General features: G+C 47.8%; 1 protein-coding gene and 1 long non-coding RNA gene across 4 annotated transcripts in view; one reads left to right on the top strand and one right to left on the bottom strand.

The window, feature by feature from the left end:
* LOC138745611 (GRAM domain-containing protein 2A-like) overlaps positions 1–20,959 on the bottom strand; it is a 91,652-nt gene that overhangs the window by 6,944 nt on the left and 63,749 nt on the right. For all 3 annotated transcript variants that reach the window (XM_069902829.1, XM_069902828.1, XM_069902830.1), the window contains 7 exons: positions 15,147–15,207; positions 12,556–12,628; positions 9,930–10,033; positions 8,918–9,016; positions 5,477–5,548; positions 3,255–3,314; positions 533–692 (listed from right to left, as the gene is read on the bottom strand). In XM_069902829.1, the coding sequence (XP_069758930.1) occupies positions 533–692; positions 3,255–3,314; positions 5,477–5,548; positions 8,918–9,016; positions 9,930–10,033; positions 12,556–12,628; positions 15,147–15,207 (629 nt within the window). The remainder of the gene's footprint in view (positions 1–532; positions 693–3,254; positions 3,315–5,476; positions 5,549–8,917; positions 9,017–9,929; positions 10,034–12,555; positions 12,629–15,146; positions 15,208–20,959) is intronic.
* Positions 11,854–12,377, top strand: LOC138745612 (uncharacterized). The gene is made up of 2 exons (XR_011346364.1): positions 11,854–12,160; positions 12,285–12,377. It is a non-coding gene; the product is annotated as an uncharacterized lncRNA (long non-coding RNA).

Raw genomic sequence — 20,959 nt, 5'->3', positions numbered from 1 at the left:
GCTCTGTCCTAACAACCTCATCCTCCTGCTTCGCTGTCAGACCACTGTCCCTGGCAACCATCCAGTCTCTATGTGTTACAACACAGCAGCTTCCACATCTGGAGCTGCTGGTTTACTTTGTCTTCCGCCCCAACATCCTGCTGGACCTGGTTCAAGGAGGGAGCAACCTGCCCAGCTCCTATCAGCTGACTCTGGCCTGGGTGGCAGAGTGAAAGCTACCCTAACCCAACTAATGCCCAGCATCAATGCTGAGGTTCTACCACTCAGAGTGACCAATCGCGATCGATCTGCACTCCTTTAGGATGTGGAGGGGAAATTGGAGCATCCAGTCTGGGGGGGGGGGAGAAGAAAACTTGCAAACTGCACACACACGTCAGGATCAAACCCAGGGTGACTGGCAGGGTGAGGCAGCAGGTCTACCCACCGCACCACCCCTGCGTCAACGCCCTCCCGCAGCTTCAGCCAAACCCAGGACCCCGCTGCTGGCTGGCACGCTGATCCGCCGCAGCCCACACGCCACTTCGGCACTAACCTCTGAAGGTCTGGCTGCTGCAGCTGGAGTTCTCCAACTCCGGGGTGCTCAGACTGCTGGTGGAGTTCCCCAGCAGGGACTGGCGTTCCGCTTCGTGCTGGGAGGACGAGGAGCCGTTAGATAGCTTTCTTTTCCAGTCCAAATGCAACCTATAGCCTTCCTGAGAAACAGCACTGAAAATTATCTCAGCCGTTGACACTGGCATGGATCAATGCTGCGACACTGGCCTGGATCAACCCCGCGACACTGCGGCCAACAACTGCCCACCCTGGGCTTTCAACTTAATATCTAATAAATGTCTAATAATTATATCTAGTAATTAAATATAAAGAGAGAAAATGCTGGAGATACTCAGGTCAGGCAGCATCTGCGGAGAGGGAACTATATTCTGCCTGGACACCCTCCAACCGGATGGCATTAACAATGACTTCTCCAGTTTCCGTCTTCCCCCCCCCTTCCCCTATCCCTCTGTCTCCTTTCCTCCATCTCTGCATTCACAGAGCCATCCCTCACCCAATCCTCACCCAATCGCTCCTATCCATGTCCTATCAGGGCCTTTTGCCTGTGGGCCTGGGCTCCTCCCTCCCCTTCCTTCCACCACCCCCCACCACTTTTGATTCAGGCAATTTTTTTTTTTTAAAGCTCATCCCTTGGCGAAGGGCTCAGGCCGAAATGAGGGCATCTTTACCTCCTACGGGGGCCGCATGACCTGCTGGGCTCCTGCAGCATTTCTGAACAGAACTAACACCTCAGGCCAATTGGAAGCCAACTGGGTAAGAAACACGGTCACGCATCCAAATCCCAGGCACGCCGTTTCAGGCACATGTAAAAAGGTTTGGGGTTTTTTTGGGGGGGTTAAATGCACAATAAAGAGCAGAATCACATGTGGCGAGACGTTACCGAGAGACCTCGAGGAGCACATCAGCAAATCCTGGTACGTAAAGTTCATGTGATCCTGAGTCTGGTGAAAATTGGGGGTCCGTTGGGGGGGGTTTCCCTCAGGATGCTCCACTTTTCTCCCATTACGTGGATAGTTGGTTACAGTAAATTGTGGCCAGTGGAGACGTGTGGCAAGTCAACAAGTGTGGGGGGGGGGTTTGATGGGAAGGTGAAAGAGTTCATAGGAAGTGGGCGCAAGAATAAGACTCATTAGACTGTTGAAAGTCAGCCGAGCATCGATGGGCTGAAGGGCCTCTCTCTCTGTGAGAGGAGGCATTCAGACACTACTCTCCTGCATCAACAGAGTGCAGCAAAGATGCGACTGCACTGGAGAGGGTGACAAGGACACTGCCTGGTCTGGAAACTGAGGCTGGGGTTCGTTTCCTGTTTGGAGTCACAGTTGGTTGAGGTGGTAGCAACTAATAGCCTGAACCCGCCTGGGATTGTCTGATCTCGGAAGCTAAGCAGGCACAGACCTGGTCAGTACTGGGAGGGGGGAGACCACCTCAGAACACCAGGTGCTGTAGGTCTCTGTGAGGGGCGCTGGACAAAGAGGTGACTCTCTGCCTGCCTCACGGTGGGCAAAAGTTAAAGAATTTCATGCATGTTACATTCTAAATGTAGTATTAGGTGACAATAATGGAATCTTTACTTCATTATAAAATGAGGGCCACAGAGAGAGCAAATAGGGAGCCCCATCTCTGAACAATGAGGGGTCACAAGCCCTGGGGAGATGAATTGTTAGAAGGATGAGAGGGGATATGAGGAAAGATTTCTTCACCTAAAGAGAAGTGGGCTCAACCTAATAGCAGAAAGTGCACTATGGTAGAAACAAAATAAATGAACAGACTCTTTTTTTTAAAGAGGGAGAACACTGAAAATACCCAGACGGTGCTGAGAGTCCTCGTGCAGGACAGCCCGAAGGTGAAGTTCGGTGGTGAAGAAGGCAAATGTGATGCTGGTGTTCACTTGAAGAGGAATAAAATATAAGAGCAGGGATGTGACGTCGAGGTTTTAGAAGGCCCTGATGAGACCTCGTTTAAGAAAAGATGAACTGACTTTGGAGAAGGTTCACAAGGAGGATTCAAGGAATGAAAGCATTATCCTACGAGGAATGCTTGACAGCTCTTGACCTGTACTCATTGGAATTTAGGAGAATGGGTGGGGTGGGGGGGGATCTCATTGAAACATTTTGAATGTTGAAAGGTGTGGACAAAGTAGATGTAGTAAGGTTGTTTCCCCACAGTGGGAGAGGCTCAGACAAGAGGGCAGAACTTCAGGATTGAAGGGCATCTGCTTAGAACAAAGATGCGGAGGAAATCCTTCTGCCAGAGGGGGGTGAATTTGTGGCAGTTGTGGAGGCCGGATGTATTTAAGACAGAAATTGATCGGTTCTTGATTAGCCAGGGCATCAAAGGTTATGGGGAGAAGGCCAGGCAGTGTGGTTGAGGGGAAAAATGGATCAGCTCATGATTAAACTGCAGTGCAGGCTCGATGGTCTTATGGAACTGCCTGCCTGGAAGGCTGGGTGGGGGGTGTTGGAGGTCCTTGGCCTATATTGTGACCTGAATTCATTGCTGCAATGAGTGGAGTTAAGTTGGCCCAAGTTGCCTTGTTAAAGATATTCTACAACACTAGCAGGTTCCAGTTTGACTGGCACTGTGAGTGTTCCCGGCTGGTAACTGTCTGGGTCAGCACCATTCCTCAGTCAGGTCTCCCAGGATGAAGAAGGGGGCATTTCTCCAAAAATGTTTAAAATCGAAGCACTTGAAAAATGACTTACCAAGGGATGGGAATCTGTGGTGTCTGCACACGGGCCCACGCTCAAACATTTACTGCTATCCTGAAAAGAAGAAAGGGCAGTCAAGTCAGCTGATGTGCGAGGAACAGGCTGGGAGCAAGCCAACCCTACCCTCCAACATGGTACCTGTAGTTGGTGATACAAAATGGCACCGTGCAGGAAGTGTCACCATTATCTGACCAAAGGAGCTAGAATTGGCTGGGAAAGCTCCACATTAATCCCGGACTCTCCTACAACTGGAAACAGTTCTTCGGACTACGTCCAGTAACACCGGACAACAATTTTCTTTCCCCCCCCAATTTCTTTCTTCCTGGAAAAAAAATTGGGGGTTATGATAGACAGCTTCAAGCTCAACGCAAGGATACTTACAGATTTGCTGTATCACGTAGGAAGTCGGAGAAACAACGACTTTTATTGAAAGTGTTTAATCACATAAGGATGGCCTCAGGTTGACGGCACACGTTGCACATCAAATACGAGGAGCCTGGGGTTTGTCTTGGTCACCAATTTTACAACCAAAGTAGAGTTTGTAGACTTTCTGACTAAGTGCAAACATGTCGGGTCTTTGAGCATTTCAGCATACACTCGGCACAAATGTAACAGAATGTATTGCAGCTGTTGTAACATTGACGAGAGGTTTCTGCTGCACTGAATCTTCCTGTAACTCACTATGTTACTGCCCATTGAACATGTTCATCAACATATTCATGATTCTTGATATAGCAATGTAATGCACAGCATCTGTCTATGTGAGCTGCCTTTACCATCCAATTACAATCACTCCGCTTCCCTTGTGTGTGTGTCCCTGCATTCATTCAGGGACTTTTAATGAAATTCAATCCAGAAATATTTTCAATTTGATCATAGCAGACCATTTTGAGTGTGGAGAGCATTCTGGCTGGTTGCATCACTGTCAGGGCAGGAAAAGACTCCAGAGGGTTGTAAACTCGGCCAGCACCATCATGGGCACCAGACTTCACTCCAATGAGGACATCTTCAAGAGGCGGTGTCTTAAGAAAGCAGCCTCTATCCTCAAGGACCCCCCCACCACCCAGGCTAGGCCCTCTTCACTCTGCTACCGTCAGGGAAAAGGTACAGGAGCCTGAAGACAAGCACCCAGCAGCACAAGGACAGCTTCTTCCTCTCCGCCCTCCCTGAATGGACAATGAACCCCACCTTCTCCTATTTTCTTGCACTATTTATTTAGTTTTGAAATGTCATTTATAGCGATATTTGCCCTGCGACACTGCTGTAAAACAATGAATTTTTGTGACACGTTCATGACAATAAATTCTGATTCTGAATTGCAGCTTGTTGGGTCATTTACATGTGAAGCTTGGCAGCCGATTCTAACCCTTGCTTTTTGATCTTGAGTAGATCAATCCAAAAGGCAGCAAGTTCACGTTTAAAAACTGGCTTGGGTCATGAGATCCATCCAAACCATTGATCAGAGTGACGCATCACAAAGAGTTCCCGACACCGTCAGCGTTTGCGTACGGCTGCTGGGAAATCATGATGGCAGACAGCTAGGGCCTGAAGGTGTCCAGTCACAGTGTCCAGGAATCTTAAACCCATACCATTTCATGAGAGAACTGCCAACCTTTCTCAAAGTACATTCTCGAAACTGTGTCGAAATTTCAAACACTCCAAATCAACACCCACGTAACCCAGGCATTGACAGCGATCTCGTCATGCCACGCCTGAAGGCAGTTCACACTAACAAAGGCAGCATGCTGGTAAGGGAAAAAGGAAAGAGACCAAAAGGTCGAGATTGTTTTGGGAGGAAATTCCACCGCTCGTTGAAGGTACGGCACCCAGAGATGGGCCGAGAGAAGAGGGTCTGTGAGCGGTGTTCACATCTGGGCTGAGCAAAGTTCATCTAGAATCAGTTCCTTGTTGTGGGACGACTGTTCTCGAGAGGAAGCAGACAGGTTTTTTTTTAAAAAAACAGATTTCACCATGTCAGAACGTACCCAATTACAATGAAGGATTTTGAACTGCTGTAACATAGGACGACCATTTTACACACAGCAAACATGCCCCCCACCAACTGGTGTGCCTTAATGGGGCTATTTGGGAAATGAGAACGCCATAGTGCCAGTGGATTTTTAACGCCCGACTTGCATTGTGGATTGAAGCCAAAGGCTTGGTCACTCTCTCAAAATGCAGTGGAGGTGGGTGGGAGGTTAGGGCTGAGGTCCTACCTGTAAGTGCGAGCAGACCTGCTTCAACACATCGTAGACACTGTCCCTCGAGATGAAGGAGACAAAGATGTACTGCAGTAAAGAGCAGAGACCCTCATGAAACAAAGTGCATGGGCATCGTGCAAAGCCCAGCCTTCAACTCCCTTCACGTCTCACCCTTCACACACTCCGCATGTTCAACAGAGCGCAGACAGTGATCACTCACCCCACACTCCCCTGGGTAGTCCTCGCTTCAACACCATGTCCTCCCAAACTATCCTCCATCCTTCACACACTTCCTCCTCTCCCCTCCAACTTCCCTTCCCCTGCCTTGCACTTCCCTCTCTCCTGGTATAACCTTCCCTCCGTAACCTCCCCTTCATAATCTTGCCTTTCTCCAGCACGCATGTCTGCTGCAAAATTCACAGGGATCGTCCAGGAGGACATCTCCCCAAAGCTTTTCCACCTTCACCCAAAACAAACATCCTGTTATTGGCCATTGCAGCCCCGGGAAAACGGTGCTGGCTGTCCACTATCTAAGCCCCTCATAATCGTATACACCCCTATTAAAGTCGCCTCTCATCCTCAGTCACTCCAAAAAGAAAAGCCCCAGCACACTCCACCTTCTCTCTAATCCAGCCAGCAGCCTGGTAAATCTCCTCTGTCTAAAGATTTCCCATCCTTCCTATCAAGATGAAACACTCACAGATCAGGCAGTACCTATGGAAAGAGAAACAGATTATATACTTCATCATAGCTGATGAGGAGTCTTCAACCCAAAATGATGACTGTTTTCTCTCTCCACAAAAACGCTGCCTGAGCTGCTGAGAGTTCCCCATATCTTCTGTTTTTATTTCAGATTTCTGGCATCTGCAGCTTTATAATACATATTTATACATTGATCAGCTCCTTACTGAAGAACCTGATTATAGGCACTTTAGAGAGACACGAAAAGCCTAGAAAGAGAACAGGAAGTCTGGACGAGGAGCTGCGACTTTTAAATTTAATCTTTAAAAAATTTTAGACATAACGCATGGTAACAGGCCCCTGCAGCCCACAAGCCCAAATACACCAATTAACCTACAAACCCTCTTCGCTTTTGGGAGGGTGGGAGGAAACCGGAGCACCTGGAGGAAACCGTTGTGGACACACTCTTTACAGACAGCGCTGGATTCGAACGTGAGCCATCGGTGCCATATTAACCACTACACTAACTTCTTCAGTTGTCTCAAGATGAATAAATTTCCAAGAATACAATATCTTTCCCAAACCTTAACTATTTTAATACCTAAAATCTTTTTCAAGAATTGAATAATATGTAAGGAAATTCCTCTGGAAAGGTAAATTGTCAAGAGTTTCTTTAGAAAAGTTAACGTGGAAATATGAATTGGGAGGTTTACAGCTTCCTAATTTTAAAAATAATTATTGAGTGGCTCAAATGAGATTTCTTGCTTCATTTTTTGAAAGGAAAAAAAAGTAGAATTGGATAAGATAGGAGAGAGAAAAGCAGAAGAATTTATATACAAGTGGGAATTGAAATGATAAAGATTGGTGATAAAGATGAACCATTATTGAAACATTTGATTAATATATGGAATAAAATAAATGAGTAAGAGAATTTATATTTTGCCTTTGATCCAAAATCCTCTTCTATCTTTTTCCAAAGGATAACCAATTTCTGGATAGTTGGTTTTGTAAGGGGATTATAAATGTTGAAGATTGCAATGAAAGGGGTCAATTAATGTCATTTGAGCAACTGAGAAATAAATATGGAATAACTCGTAACACTCTTTTTTGTTATTTCCAACTAAGAGCATATTTGAGAGATAAGTTAGGGCCATCCATGTTGCTGCCTAGTTGAACAGAAGTAAAACTCCTTATTAGAAGAGGAATTGTTTAAAAATTTTACTTCTGTGATACACTCCTTATTACAAGTACGAACTTATAAACGAGGAGTTCATAAGTTAAGACAAAGGTGGGAAATAGATCTGAATATTGTAATTGATGAGCAAAGATGTATGTCGGGATTGTATGACTATCAATGTTAGATATAGATTAGTTCAGTATAATTTTTTTACATCATTTATATCTTACACCACAGAAATTGATTAGAATAAATCAGATTTATCAGATCAATGTTTTCACTTTGTCCTAATGAAAGACCTTTTTTGGGTAAATTTACAGAATTTTTTTTGGAACAAGTTACAGGAGTTGTTTTTCCACAAAATCAACACTTATTTTTAATGAGGAAATATTGAAGAAACACGGCCTAATTAAAACTATCAATATATCAATTGAAATTTGTTTAAGTAGTTTTAGTGGCATTGAGGTACTGCAATTACTTGGAAATCAGACGGATTTTTAGGCAAGCCAAGATGAGATGAGGAACCTCGGAAAAAAATTAAAGAGAAATAATTATCATGTTTTTGATGCAAATTTAGCACCCATACACCCAAATTTTAGACTTAAATTTTGTAATAATGTCTTTTCTGTCCCTCTAGACCTGAGAGATTCTCCTCTGAGTTGTAATGAAGAATTTTCGTTTACGTGTCAGATGACAACTCTCTGTGCAACCCTGAAAATGTCCTTTCCTTTTCTTTCTCTTTTTCTTCATTTATATAGCTATATTATTTATTTTATATTGATTATGATTATTTTGAGGGAAGGGGGTTAGTGAGGGAGGGGTTTTAGGAGGGGAATAAACACCATCATGTATAACCATATAACAATTATAATACGGAAACAGGCCATCTCAGCCCCTCTAATCCGCACCAATTTAAGTGAAACTCCACTAGTCCCACCTACCTGCTCCCTGCCCATAACCCTCCAACCCCCTCACATCCATGTAACATCCAACCTCCTCTTAAAATTGACCCTGCTGCAACCACCTCTTCCGGAAAGTCATTCCACTCAGCCATCCCTCTCTGAGTGAAGAAGCTTCCCCTTATGTTACTTCTAAAGTTCTACCCCTTAATCCTTATGACCCCTCATTCCAATCTCACCTACCCTCAAAAGGGGAAGAGCCTCTTCACATCCACTCTATCTATCCCCCTCAGTTTTAAATACCTCTATCAAATCCCCCCTCAACCTTCTAAGCTCCAATGAATTATGTAGATAAAATGTTATACATTTTTATCCAACCCAGTCTACTCAATCTTTCTTTGTATTCTAGATACTGCAATCCTGGCAACATTTTAGTAAATCTTCTCTGCACCTCTTGTATGTAACTTTTGATTTGTTTCTTTTGCAATCGGAATTATATTAATTCTGATTACTGAATGTATGGAAAAATTGTAAAATATTAAAAAAAACTTCTTCAGTGAGGCAGTGAGCAGAGCTCCAGTCCACACCGTGAGGGAGCAGCTCATCTTCCCTTGGGGACGTCTGACACCAAAAGCTTTTGCTCTCTATTGGGTGCCCCCTCCCACCCTGGTGCAGGCCTGGCCTGGAGGTTGGCCCCACCTTCTCATTCCTGCTGGTCCTGATCACCAGTCCATTGGGCAGCAGCCCTCCCGTCCGATGCTTCTTGACCAGGACGACCGATGTAACCGAAGCCATAACCTGAAATGGAAGCAGCAACAGGTGATCGTCACCATCTGCCTCGCGTTGCGGGGGGGGGGAATGGAGCAGACAGCACGGGGACGTGACGTGTCACCTTGGATCCACGGAACTTACTGAGATGCAAGTGGTATGGGACAGAAATAGGCCCTTCAGCCCATCACATCCACTCTGATATCTGACTGCCCACACTAGAATTGCATCCTTCTTGCCTGTTGAAGTGTTTGTCTAAATGCCTTGTGATTGGATCTGACTGCACCAACTCCTCTAGGAGTGGGCTAGTTATTGTGGTGGGTGGAACTGGACACACGGTGCCCGACTCTCTACACCACCATCCCCCCCTCCACCTCATCTCCAAACACGACTGCCTCACTTCTCAATTTGTCCCCAGGTGATCAACAGGCAGCCCAATTGGCATAGCAGTTAGCTCAACGCTGTTACGGCACCAGCGATCGGCTTGGGGGTCAAATCCTGCACTATCGTTTGTATATTCTTTCCCCATGTCTGCATGGAGGTTCCGGCTTCCTCCAACCCTTTAAAACGTACTGAGGGTGTAGGTCAACTGGGCAGCACAGGCTTGTGGGCCGAAAAGGCCTGTTACCATGCTATATTACATGTCCTGTCTTCCCTGTTATAGAATGTCAAAATCAACATAAACCACATAAATTTTATAATTTGATTTTTTTTTTATATAATCGATCGTACACGTGGAAGGACGTTAAGTTCCAGAGGTCACAAGTCAGGGCGCACCTGTACTGTCAAAAGTTAATTCATTCTATTGTAGTTGGAGTAGCATCCTGTTTGGATGCAGCAGGTAAAGAATTTGATCCATCTGTACTTATGTATGTGACAACAGACTCTGATCGCCATCAGTCGAGGACTAACAGACATAAAATCACTCAGACACAACACGCACCTTAACGTCTTTTCCAAAGAAGTTGGCATAAAAGCACAGCCAGTTGCTGGAGATGTAGAGACGTCCCTGGATTAAGATGTCCTTCTGGAGAGCGCAGGAGTAGACTGGGAACATGGAAGGGTCAGAGAGGAGGCATCAAACACAGATCATTTCAAACAGATTTTCATTCTGGCCAAACCTGGGCCTCTTGGGAACTACTGGGGCCATGGAAAACTTCTGGGAATTTTTTCTTCTCCCATTCTGTGGAAGTGGATGATCAAATTCTGGAGTTATTAATTCAGTCAGGCACCTCGGAACTGTGGCCCCTCCCTGTCCCGATTTTCGTAGATTACTGCCACGACCACCTTGCCTCGAGCTTTTTGTTAAACCTTTCCCTTTAAGAGAGTCTTTGGCTGCCTTCACTCACATCTCCATTGATGATGTCGGATTTTTGTACGATAATTTTAATTTAGAGATACTGCACGGTGACAGGCCCTTCCGGCTCATCAGCTTCTGCTGCCCCATTACACCCACGTAACCAATTTAGAGGAAACCTACACGGGACACGGTGCAAACTCCTTACAGGCAATGGCAGATTCAAACCTGGGCCACCAGCGCTGTGACAGCGTCACGCTAACTGCTAGGCCGACTTTTAGGGGCGGCACGGTTGGCATAGCGGCTAGTGCCACGCCTTTACAGCGATCGGGACCAGGGTTAGAATCCAGCGCTGTCTGTAAAGGGTTTGCACGTTCTCCCCTTGTTTTCCCTGGGGGGGGGGGGTGCTCTGGTTTCCGAAATGTACCGGGGATTGTAGTTTAATGGGGTGTAAATCGGACTGGTGGGCTGAATGGGCTGTTCTCATGCTGCAATTTTAAATTAAATTTAACTGTGATGCCCAGATGAGCCCATACAATGCTTTGTTTTATTTTAGTTAAAGGAATGCACACGGCTCTGTTCTTACTGCACGTTTGAGTGGTGAATTCTTGCTCCATTCCAATAGCAGGATATGGGTGTTTTATTCCACTACATACAAACAGAGACAGGGTTAGGCCACTCAACCCTTCATCAAGATTACGGCTATTCAGATTGCAACCTCAACTCCCTGATCCCGGTAACCTTTATAAAATAACTTGTCAATCGCAGGTTCCTGACAGCTTGGGTGCCTTCCAAGGAAAACATTGTGCAGAGTGTATACATCACGAGAAAAGTTCCACAGGTCATGGGTCCCCTGCTCCAGCACACGGACGGGGTCTTCCCCTCCACCCCCCACCCTCTCGGACAGGCAGGATCAGACAACAATATTCACAGAGCCAAAGGAGAAAGTAGGATTGCGGCCGTGGCCAACGAGGCAACTGAGGAGGGAGATCTGAAGCTTAGGTTGGGGTTCAGAGTATGAGGGCTGTAGTCTGGTCCAAACCCAAGGCAGGGGTAGAAAGAACATTCGTTCTGCATTTAACTGGACTCCAAATCCAGGTCCAGATTTTTTTTTGGTCCGTCAGTCTTTTCCTCATTCTAAAGATATTTACACAACAACAGTTCTTGCCCTTTGCGCCTGTGAATGTTTCTCCATCAACAGACAACCACAGATTGCATCTGTCCTTCACATGGCCCGCAAGCTGGGGGAAAAGTGCTGGGCCGGGTATTTTCCCGCCTTGCCCGCTGTTCCAGGAGCAGAGTGGATCGGGAGCAACTAGCTCAGAAATGGAGCGGTTCTTGAAGACATAAAGTGCTACGAGCCCGTAATCTCGGCATGTGCATGCATGAACAAACACACCAAAAACTTGTGCTGATACTGTACCATCCAGTAATGACATTCTTGTTAATGCTTGAGCTCATTTGTAATGTTGGCCTTTATTCCACTATCTCACCCAGGTGGGAGGTTCTGCATAGGGAGACTGATTTCTCAGATCTAGCTAATGATCCAACTCCTTATCCAATGAGGCACATTGATTTTTTTTACCTGGTGATAGCGTCAGTATCCACAGTAAAACCCCTCGTCCCCAGAATTCAAGCAACCGGCAAAAATCAAGGAAAATAAATTTTTTAAAAGTAAAATAACAGGTAAAAAAAAAATACACAAGTTTAAAATTGTAAATGTTCTCTGAAGCAACACATAAACCAGTGGTGAAGATGGGAGCAAATATTCAGCCAGTGGAGTGCCTTGGTCGGGCTTGGCTTGCAGCAGCTGTTTGAATAGTTGTGTGAAACAGCGATAGCGTCGCCCAGGATGGTTGATGCTGCTCACCGTTGAGGTAACCCTCTCAAAGTGTCTCCTTATCCCTGCTTAGTAAGAGTTGCCCCCATTCAGAGGCTTTATCTGTGAACATGGGGGAAGGGGATAGTTAATTATCTATAATGTTATTGTTTGTCTTTCAGGCGGCTCCGTGGAGGGGGAGGAACCTGCAGATGCAGCGACGGTTAAATGTTTTCAAAGAATGTGACTGAAAATAAAGTGAAATGCTTTGTTTATGCGAGGTCTGTAAGTTTGTCTTTTCAACTGTTGCTTCTTAATGCAGGTGTGTTAGTTTGGCATTGTGAGCGCAAGTCTCAAACAACCAGAAAATACACTTATCCGTCATCTATCAATTCCCATAGATACCAGGGGTTTTACTATAGCTCCGTGTCCCAGAAAGTAACCCAGACGCACCTTTCCTCAACACCTCCTGCTCGGGGACATTCTTGAAGAGCTTGTGATACTGAGAGTTGTACTTTTTTATTGTCTGTAAAGAAAGAGAGACTTTGAGTTGCAAAGGCAGCAGAACCTCAGGATGCAGCCCTGTAGCTGACGTGGGCGCAGCGTAACAACATGGCTTTTAGTTTTACTCATGATTCCTTCCACCCTCCAAAACGTGGGGGGAGGGAAGGGGTTACATTTAAATTTCTTATGCAGACGTACAGCGCGGTAACAGGTCCTTTCGGCCCACGAGCCCATGCCACCCAATTACACCCATATCGACCTAAAACTTTGGTACAGTTTTGAAAGGTGGGAGGAAACCGGAATACCCAGAGGAAACCCACGCAGACTCTTGGAGAACGTACAAACTCCTTAGAGACAGTGAAGGATTAGGACCCAGGTTGCTGGCGTGGCAACAACATGGTGTTAACCGCCAGGTAAATGTGGAGCACTAACCACCAGGTGCTAATGTGGTGTTAACCGCCAGGGTAAACGTGGAGCGGTAACCACCAGGTGCTAACGTGGCGTGGCGCTAACCGCCAGGGTAAATGTGGAGCACTAGTGAGCCCATACAATGCTTTGTTCCATTTTAATTAAAGGAATGGAACACGTCTCTGTTCTTTCTACACGTTTGAATCCAGTTATACATTAGTTTCATTCTCTTGCCCCCACCCCCCAATTTGTTCCCTGCCTTCTTTGACGTCCTCCTCTCTTCCTTCTAAGAAACATGGGATTCTACAGCTGCTTGGATCTGAAGCAAAAAACATTCTGTTGCACCAGTGGTTTTCAAACTTGTTCTTCCCACCCACATTCCACCCTGTGCCATCGGTGGTCAGGGATTGTTTCAGGTGGGATGTGGGTGGGAAGAACAAGTTTGAAAACCACTGTTTTAATCGTCCCTCCTTGACTTGTTATGTGCAGGTTTCAGAACTCCAACGGACCAATGATCATTTTTCTCCAGCCAAATATTTCAGTAACAGAGAGCAGAGATTCTCAACCTTCCCTTCCCGCTCACCTTAAGCTATCCCTTCCTCATCAAAGAGCCCCGATGGCCTAAAGTGGGATGTGAGCAGAAAGGAAAAGCTTGAGAACCACTGTGCTGGAGGAACTCAGTGAGCCGAGCGGCATCCATGGGAGAGAGACATCGGTCGACTGACAAAGACTCTTGATGAAGGGCTCCGAGCGGAAACGTCAACCGTTCTTCATCTCCTACCGATGCTGCTCTGCCCGCTCAGGTCCTCCCACAGGCTTGAGGAACAGTATCCCACCTTCCATCCAGGCACATTCCCACCTGGAGGACACAGTAATGGATGCAGATTTATTGTCAGAGAGCACACATGACATCGCATACAACCCTGAGATTCTCTTTATCCTGTGGGCCAGGCAGAATTACCATTTATTGGTAGTGCAAAAAAAAACTGTACTCAACGTCTATCAGTAAACAAATAAAGAAATGTAAACAAACTGACTGTGCAATACAGAGAGAGAAGAAAAAAAAATCAGTAAAGTACAAAAGTAAGAGTCCTTAAATGAGTAAAAACACAAAACTGGAGAAACTCACCAGGTCAATATTTTAATATATTTCTTTAAATTTAGACATACAGCATGGTAATAATTCAGCCCCTCAAGACCGTGGCTCCCCCATTAACCTACACCCCGGTTCATTTTCAATGTAGCTATGTTTCAGGCTTGAGCCCTTCAACAAGGTGTAGGAAAATGTCGGCAGGCGCCCGGATAAAATGGTGGGTGACGGGGTGGGGGACCCAAAGGCAGGAGGCAATAGGTGGATGAGGGATCAAGGGATGGCTACCCGAATAGAGAGGGAACGGGGGAGGGTTGCAGAGCTCAGAAGGCAAGGGGGAGAGGGAGGGGAAGGAGGATGGAGAGTGGGCAAGCAGTGAACCAATTTGCACCTGAACCGCCCATTTCTGATGTGCAATCAACCATCTGAAACATCCTCAGTTTTTCCTCTCTCTGACCCAATGAGTGTTTTCGACGTTCTCAAACTGCATTATCCAGCATTCCCCTCCCTTATTTCTTCCCCTCGGTCCCCATTCGTGTCCCTCTATTTACACCTCCAGGTCAATAAGCATTAATCACCCTCCACCTGAAGCGTCAGCTCTCCTCACAGCTGCCGCCAGGTCCTGCCGAGCACTCCCAGCTTTGTCTATTTTCACTTTAGATCTGGGGTTGTTTTGATTTTCATCCATCACCGTCAACGATGACAGCATCAACAGACCTTGGGGAACGGTGGTTTCCAACCCTTCCCATCAGTCGCCCCTCTCCCTCTCTGCAACAGCATAATGGTCTTTTAAGAGACTTTAGGATAGGTACATGGGCTTTAGAAAAATAGAGAGGGCTACGGAAAAGCCTAATCATTTCTAAGGTAGGGACATGTTTTTGGCACAACTTTGTGGGCCGAAGGACCTGCATGGTGCTGTAGTTTTTTATGTTTCTATGAACCACTCTCGCTACTCCCAATGCTGACAAAACATCAGGGACATGCAATGTTAACCCTGCTTTTCTCTCTGCCAGCTGTTTCTGTACCGAATTCAGATACTCACTGATCCGCGGTGAAACTTCTTGAAGTCATCAGAATTCAAGGAGTCATTTAACTTCAGGTCCCTAAAATAAACAGAGCAGAATATTGAGAAACAGTGTGATCTCATATATGGTGTCGGTACACACATATAAAATTAATTTTAATTAACAAGCCCTTCTAGCCCACGAGCCACGCTGCCCAAATACAGCTACGTGAACCTTCCGATCCTGTACGTCTTTGGACCACGGCAGGAAACCAGAGCACCCGGAGGAAACCCACGCAGACACATGCAAACTCCTTACAAATGGCGCTGAAATAACATTACACTAACTGCCACTCTAACAGAGCCTGATTTACAATATTCGCTTCTACATTAATCAGAGTGTGTATACAAGGGCCAGGCATTAGTGGGATAAAACCGGTCTTCCCAGTGCATGTCACACTGGAATCCGAGGTGCTTTCTGGGTGTCCAAGATTTGAGAAGATAGTTGTTAGTGCAGCTGCCCAGGGAAGCAGTCTTTTGGACCGATGTTTTAGGAAGGTGAAAGGCGGTACATGAATGAGAGAAGACTGGCGCCCATCACTCAGCCAGCCCCATCACCTTCTCTCCCTCCACCTGTTGCAATGCAGCCAGAGACCAAACTCTGCCCATGTGGACCTGCATGGGACAGAAAAAAACCACACATTTCCATGGATGACATTAAGCAGGGGATCTCATAATATGTGGCACATTAGCTAGTGATAGTCCCGATGGAGAGTCATCTCCCTGTTCCAGCTACATTGGACGACCAAGATTTTGCTTCCTGAACACTTTTGGGTGTATTTTATGCGAAGATCACATTAAGATTTTCCAAGCACGTATTTTTTTTAGATATAACCTATTTTTCTGATTTCCTGTCATATTTTAAGTCCACTTCAAGCATTCAAAACCACGAAATGCAGCACATCACTGAAAATTCATTTTCTACATTCGCACTTGGCTTTATTCTCCTTCCCGGCTGATCTTTCCTTTTTCAATCTTTTAATTGAATTTTAATATAATACAAAACATACAACAGGCAGCACACGGAAAGAATAGGGAGAGAGGATTGATAAGGTTACAATATACAACAACCGATGAAATCTAATAATCGTGTCTTCATCTCCCCGTACACAGTCAGAGAGGGAAAACAAGAATTCACATTATACTAAAACCTCCTGTACTGATCTATAAAAAATAAGTTAAAATAAACCAAAATAACACAAAAGAAAGCGCCTTGGAACAGCGTTTATCAGACGCATGAGAAATATGATGGCATCAGGAAGGGAAACGTTAGAACATGCAACATTCAAAAATGTTGTAGGAATGGGCGCCAAGTTCCTTCACATTGTGGTGGTACACCACTGGCCTACTGCAGGGGGTGACCTCTGTACCTGCAGGAAACCACAGGGACAAGGCAACACCTGGCCAGCTGTCAATAGCCAACCTGAATGGACCAAGCCCCACCCAGTCAGCTGCCAATCACCCTCCGGGCTATAAGCCAGATCCAGCCCTTCGAAGACAGTCTCAGAGCTTGTAACAGCATTACTCACAGCCAGCTCTGTGGACGTTTATGTCAAATAAAGCCTGTAGAACAGATTTTATGTTTTGTGGGGCACCACACACTTCTCATTTTTTTTCTAAGTTACAACAAGCTTGAGAAAATCCATTGGACTACAGCAGAAGTAGTGGGGTCCTTCCATCTAAAAATAATTACCCTCCTAGCCATCAGGGTAGTGAAAGCGCTCACCCGATGAGCTGGACAGCGAGCTACATCTGCTTCCGAAACTCCAAAAAGAGCAGTTAAATGGATTTGACTGTAAATCCATTGCAAGAATTACTGAAGGAGAACCAGAGATAACTTTCCAAATGAAACCACTTGTGAATCACACCCATCACAGATTGGATTAAAAAGAGGAAAATTACGGGCAAGCTTGTCCTTGGACATATGCACCCAATGGCCTACTGTAAATTGAATAAGGGAGTGTCGAGCACATATTGATGAGGTAGTAACTAGTTTTCCCACGTCTCTGCAGGAAAATATTGAGCAAGTTCCTGCTCCCACGCCCTTTTAAAGTCAAGACTAGTCACAATTTTAATATCATATATAATTGCTATTAAACCCTTCTGGGAGGTGTTCAAACAAAAAAAAACATCAAACGTATCTGACTGATGCAGCAGGGAAAATGAGGTAATATAGCCTTCAAAAAAAAAGTCAAATTTGAAAATATCTAAACAGATGTGGACTAGGCAGGCCAGACTTCTTTGCTTAAAGGACACAAGATAATCTTCTGTAAACAAATCCCAAAAACAAAAAAACACCCTTGGCCTTCCCAAAAAGAAAAAGCTCGGTCATTCACATATGGGTGAAAAAATATTCCCGGCTGATCTTGGTGCAGTTGGTGACGAACACGGTGAAAGCTTTCACCAGGACATTGCGACCGTGGAAAAGCGGTATCAGGGTAACTGGACTCCATCAGTGCTTGTCACTGACACAAAAGACATCAGATGCTGAGTACAAACGAAAATCTGCGGCAAAGCATTTTTAGGTCAGTTGAACTGACGCAACATGTCAGCATCATTATGTGGTTAAACATGTTAGATTCAATAAAAGTTAAATTAATGTTTCTTCAGCTTCTTATGTGATGCAGCAAATCTGAAATTATCTTTGCGTTCAGCTCATCTATCATAATCCCCCAAGTATTTTCAGGGAACAAACCTTTTGAAAATGTTTGTTGTCCAGTGTTATCAATTTGGAGGAACCCACACACACAAAGCCCATCAACCCACAAACCCGCACGTCGCTAGGATGTGGATGGAAACAAGAGTGCCGGTGGGGGGGGGGGGGGGGGGGGAGGGTGGAACCCACACAGTCACAGGGAGAGATCAAAAACTCCACGCAGACAGCGCCCAGATTGAACCCGGGTCTCCGGAGCTGAGAGGCAGTGCACCTGCGTGCTGCGCCACCCCTCGAGACCCTGAGCTGCCCTCTTCTCCTGACCATCCAAGGTCTGTCAGGGGAGGATTAGTGTGCTTCCTTTAGAATCATGTGCCTTCTTGATGTTGGACCCTTAAGAGTGGGGGCGATCATTTAGGGAGTGGTCATTGACAATAGTCATTATTTGAGATTGAGTGACAGGTGCTGATCTCCAGTCAAGGTGCCAAAGCTGGCAGTAGATAGAAATGAAAATAAGCTGTTCCTTCCCCCCTCCCCCCAACCCTCAACGTTGTCCATTTCACTCACTGTAATTTGTCAGCTTTTCTCCTTTAGAAGTTCAATGGCCAATTCCAACAATTTCTGGCCAACTCTGCAAGGACACTGAGCAGAACCACTCTAAATTGTGGCTGATTGGTCAGGAGATCTACAAAATTCACCCAATGACAAGGTAATTTGTTTCCCATTCAGGATACAACTTTGAACTGCATAGACCAAAACAAGATACCAGGATAGTTTGTGGAGTGGACTGTTCTCCACCTGCCTCTGCTCCATGGTGCCGATCGTGCAACATTACCACTCTATCCACGACGGAGGGTTCACCTTCCAACCCCACTGCCAACTGCCAGTTCGCGAGGTCACCGAGAACACTCAGAGAGCCATTTCAGTTGAGTGACTGCAGAGTGCTTCAGGCCATGAGGCATGCTGGTCGGTCTAACACAACTGGTTACTGGTCTGGCAGAGGCTTCCCTGTTCGTGGACGAGTTTGTGCCCTTTCTGGCTTCGGAGCGAAGAGCTCTTCCCACGGGTCCTGGAAGTACTGCCTGGCTAGGAGAGGTCCCAGCTCTGAGATTGGGCCATCCAAGGTTCTCCGCAGCTGCACCGTTCTTAGCGCCCAGCAGTGACCCCCTGCGTCAGAATCTGGACACAAGAGCCCGAGTGCTGCAGTCCCTCTGGACAGACGACAGAAGGGAGAACAGTTTACAAGAGGGGGCATGAGGAGTCCTTCACAACATTTATTGCCTTTTGCCTGCATCAAAACCCTCCAGCGAATGGGCAGCAAGGGCCAAAATAATCCAACATTGCTCAGTCAATGAAAATATATTCCTCCCTGGAGGCTAAGTGGCCCACAGTACTAGAAACGATGTGAAAACGAAAGCTACCGTCCTGCCATGCGGTCATGTCCCAGCCCTGCAGGACACAGCCCATCCAATAGTGCAGCTTTTTCAAGCAGAATCCTAGCCCCCCACCACCCCCTGCAACAGTCTCTGCATGAAGATAACTCCCCATCCCAACTCCCCCAATTCTTACGCAAATAGCTTCAAATCTCTGCCCATCCGCTGAAAGGATTTGGGGTTTTTTTCCCGCCATTTTTTCTGTCATGCTTGTATAATTAATTCTATGCTACACCAGAGACAGCGGTCCTGAGCGACTCAGCCGTTCAATCTTCCAAACCCGAAAACAATCTCCACTGCACCCCCACCAGAGCAATCATACCCTGCGCGTGGTGATGAGAACTGTGGCCAGACCCAACTCGAATTGTGGTCAATGGCAGCGGAAAGAAATGTATAGAGGGGGAAGGAGGGCTTCCTGATCACATCGGAGGATTGCATCTGGGGCTGATGGTTTGACCTGGAGTCTGAGAGGCTGCAGGAGGCGAATCCACAGGTGCTCAGCATCTCCGAAGGGACTCATTCGTGGAATGAATGGCGTTGTGGCCAGGTTTGTGGTGACGGAGGAACAGGTAGTGCAGAGAAAAAGCAGAGGCTGCAGAAGGACTTGGACAGATTAGGAGGATGGGCAGAAAAGTGGCAAATGAAGTACAGGTGCACAATCCTTTACACGGACATTGAAAATCCGGAAAGTTCGAGCGAGAGAGAAAGGGGGAAAGAGGGCGCGGCCGGGCGAGGACGGGCGAGGGGGCGAGGGGGCGAGGGGGCGAGGACGGGCGAGAGGGCGAGGACGGGCGAGAGGGCGAGGACGGGCGAGAGGGCGAGGACGGGCGAGAGGGCGAGGACGGGCGAGAGGGCGAGGACGGGCGAGAGGGCGAGGACGGGCGAGAGGGCGAGGACGGGCGAGAGGGCGAGGACGGGCGAGAGGGCGAGGACGGGCGAGAGGGCGAGGACGGGCGAGAGGGCGAGGACGGGCGAGAGGGCGAGGACGGGCGAGAGGGCGAGGACGGGCGAGAGGGCGAGGACGGGCGAGAGGGCGAGGACGGGCGAGAGGGCGAGGACGGGCGAGAGGGCGAGGACGGGCGAGGGGGCGAGGACGGGCGAGGGGGCGAGGACGGGCGAGGGGGCGAGGACGGGCGAGGGGGCGAGGACGGGCGAGGGGGCGAGGACGGGCGAGGGGGCGAGGACGGGCGAGGGGGCGAGGACGGGCGAGGGGGCGAGGACGGGCGAGGGGGCGAGGACGGGCGAGGGGGCGAGGACGGGCGAGGGGGCGAGGACGGGCGAGGGGGCGAGGACGGGCGAGGGGGCGAGGACGGGCGAGGGGGCGAGGGGGCGAGGACGGGCGAGGACGGGCGAGGGGGCGAGGACGGGCGAGGGGGCGAGGACGGGCGAGGGGGCGAGGACGGGCGAGGGGGCGAGGACGGGCGAGGGGGCGAGGACAGGCGAGGGGGCGAGGACGGGCGAGGGGGCGAGGACGGGCGAGGGGGCGAGGACGGGCGAGGGGGCGAGGACGGGCGAGGGGGCGAGGACGGGCGAGGGGGCGAGGACGGGCGAGGGGGCGAGGACGGGCGAGGGGGCGAGGACGGGCGAGGGGGCGAGGACGGGCGAGGGGGCGAGGACGGGCGAGGGGGCGAGGACGGGCGAGGGGGCGAGGACGGGCGAGGGGGCGAGGACGGGCGAGGGGGCGAGGACGGGCGAGGGGGCGAGGA

Source organism: Narcine bancroftii, chromosome 11 (assembly GCF_036971445.1).
Source record: "Narcine bancroftii isolate sNarBan1 chromosome 11, sNarBan1.hap1, whole genome shotgun sequence".
In the NCBI taxonomy this organism is placed as follows: Eukaryota; Metazoa; Chordata; class Chondrichthyes; order Torpediniformes; family Narcinidae; genus Narcine; species Narcine bancroftii.
This window is presented reverse-complemented; position numbering and strand designations above follow the sequence as displayed.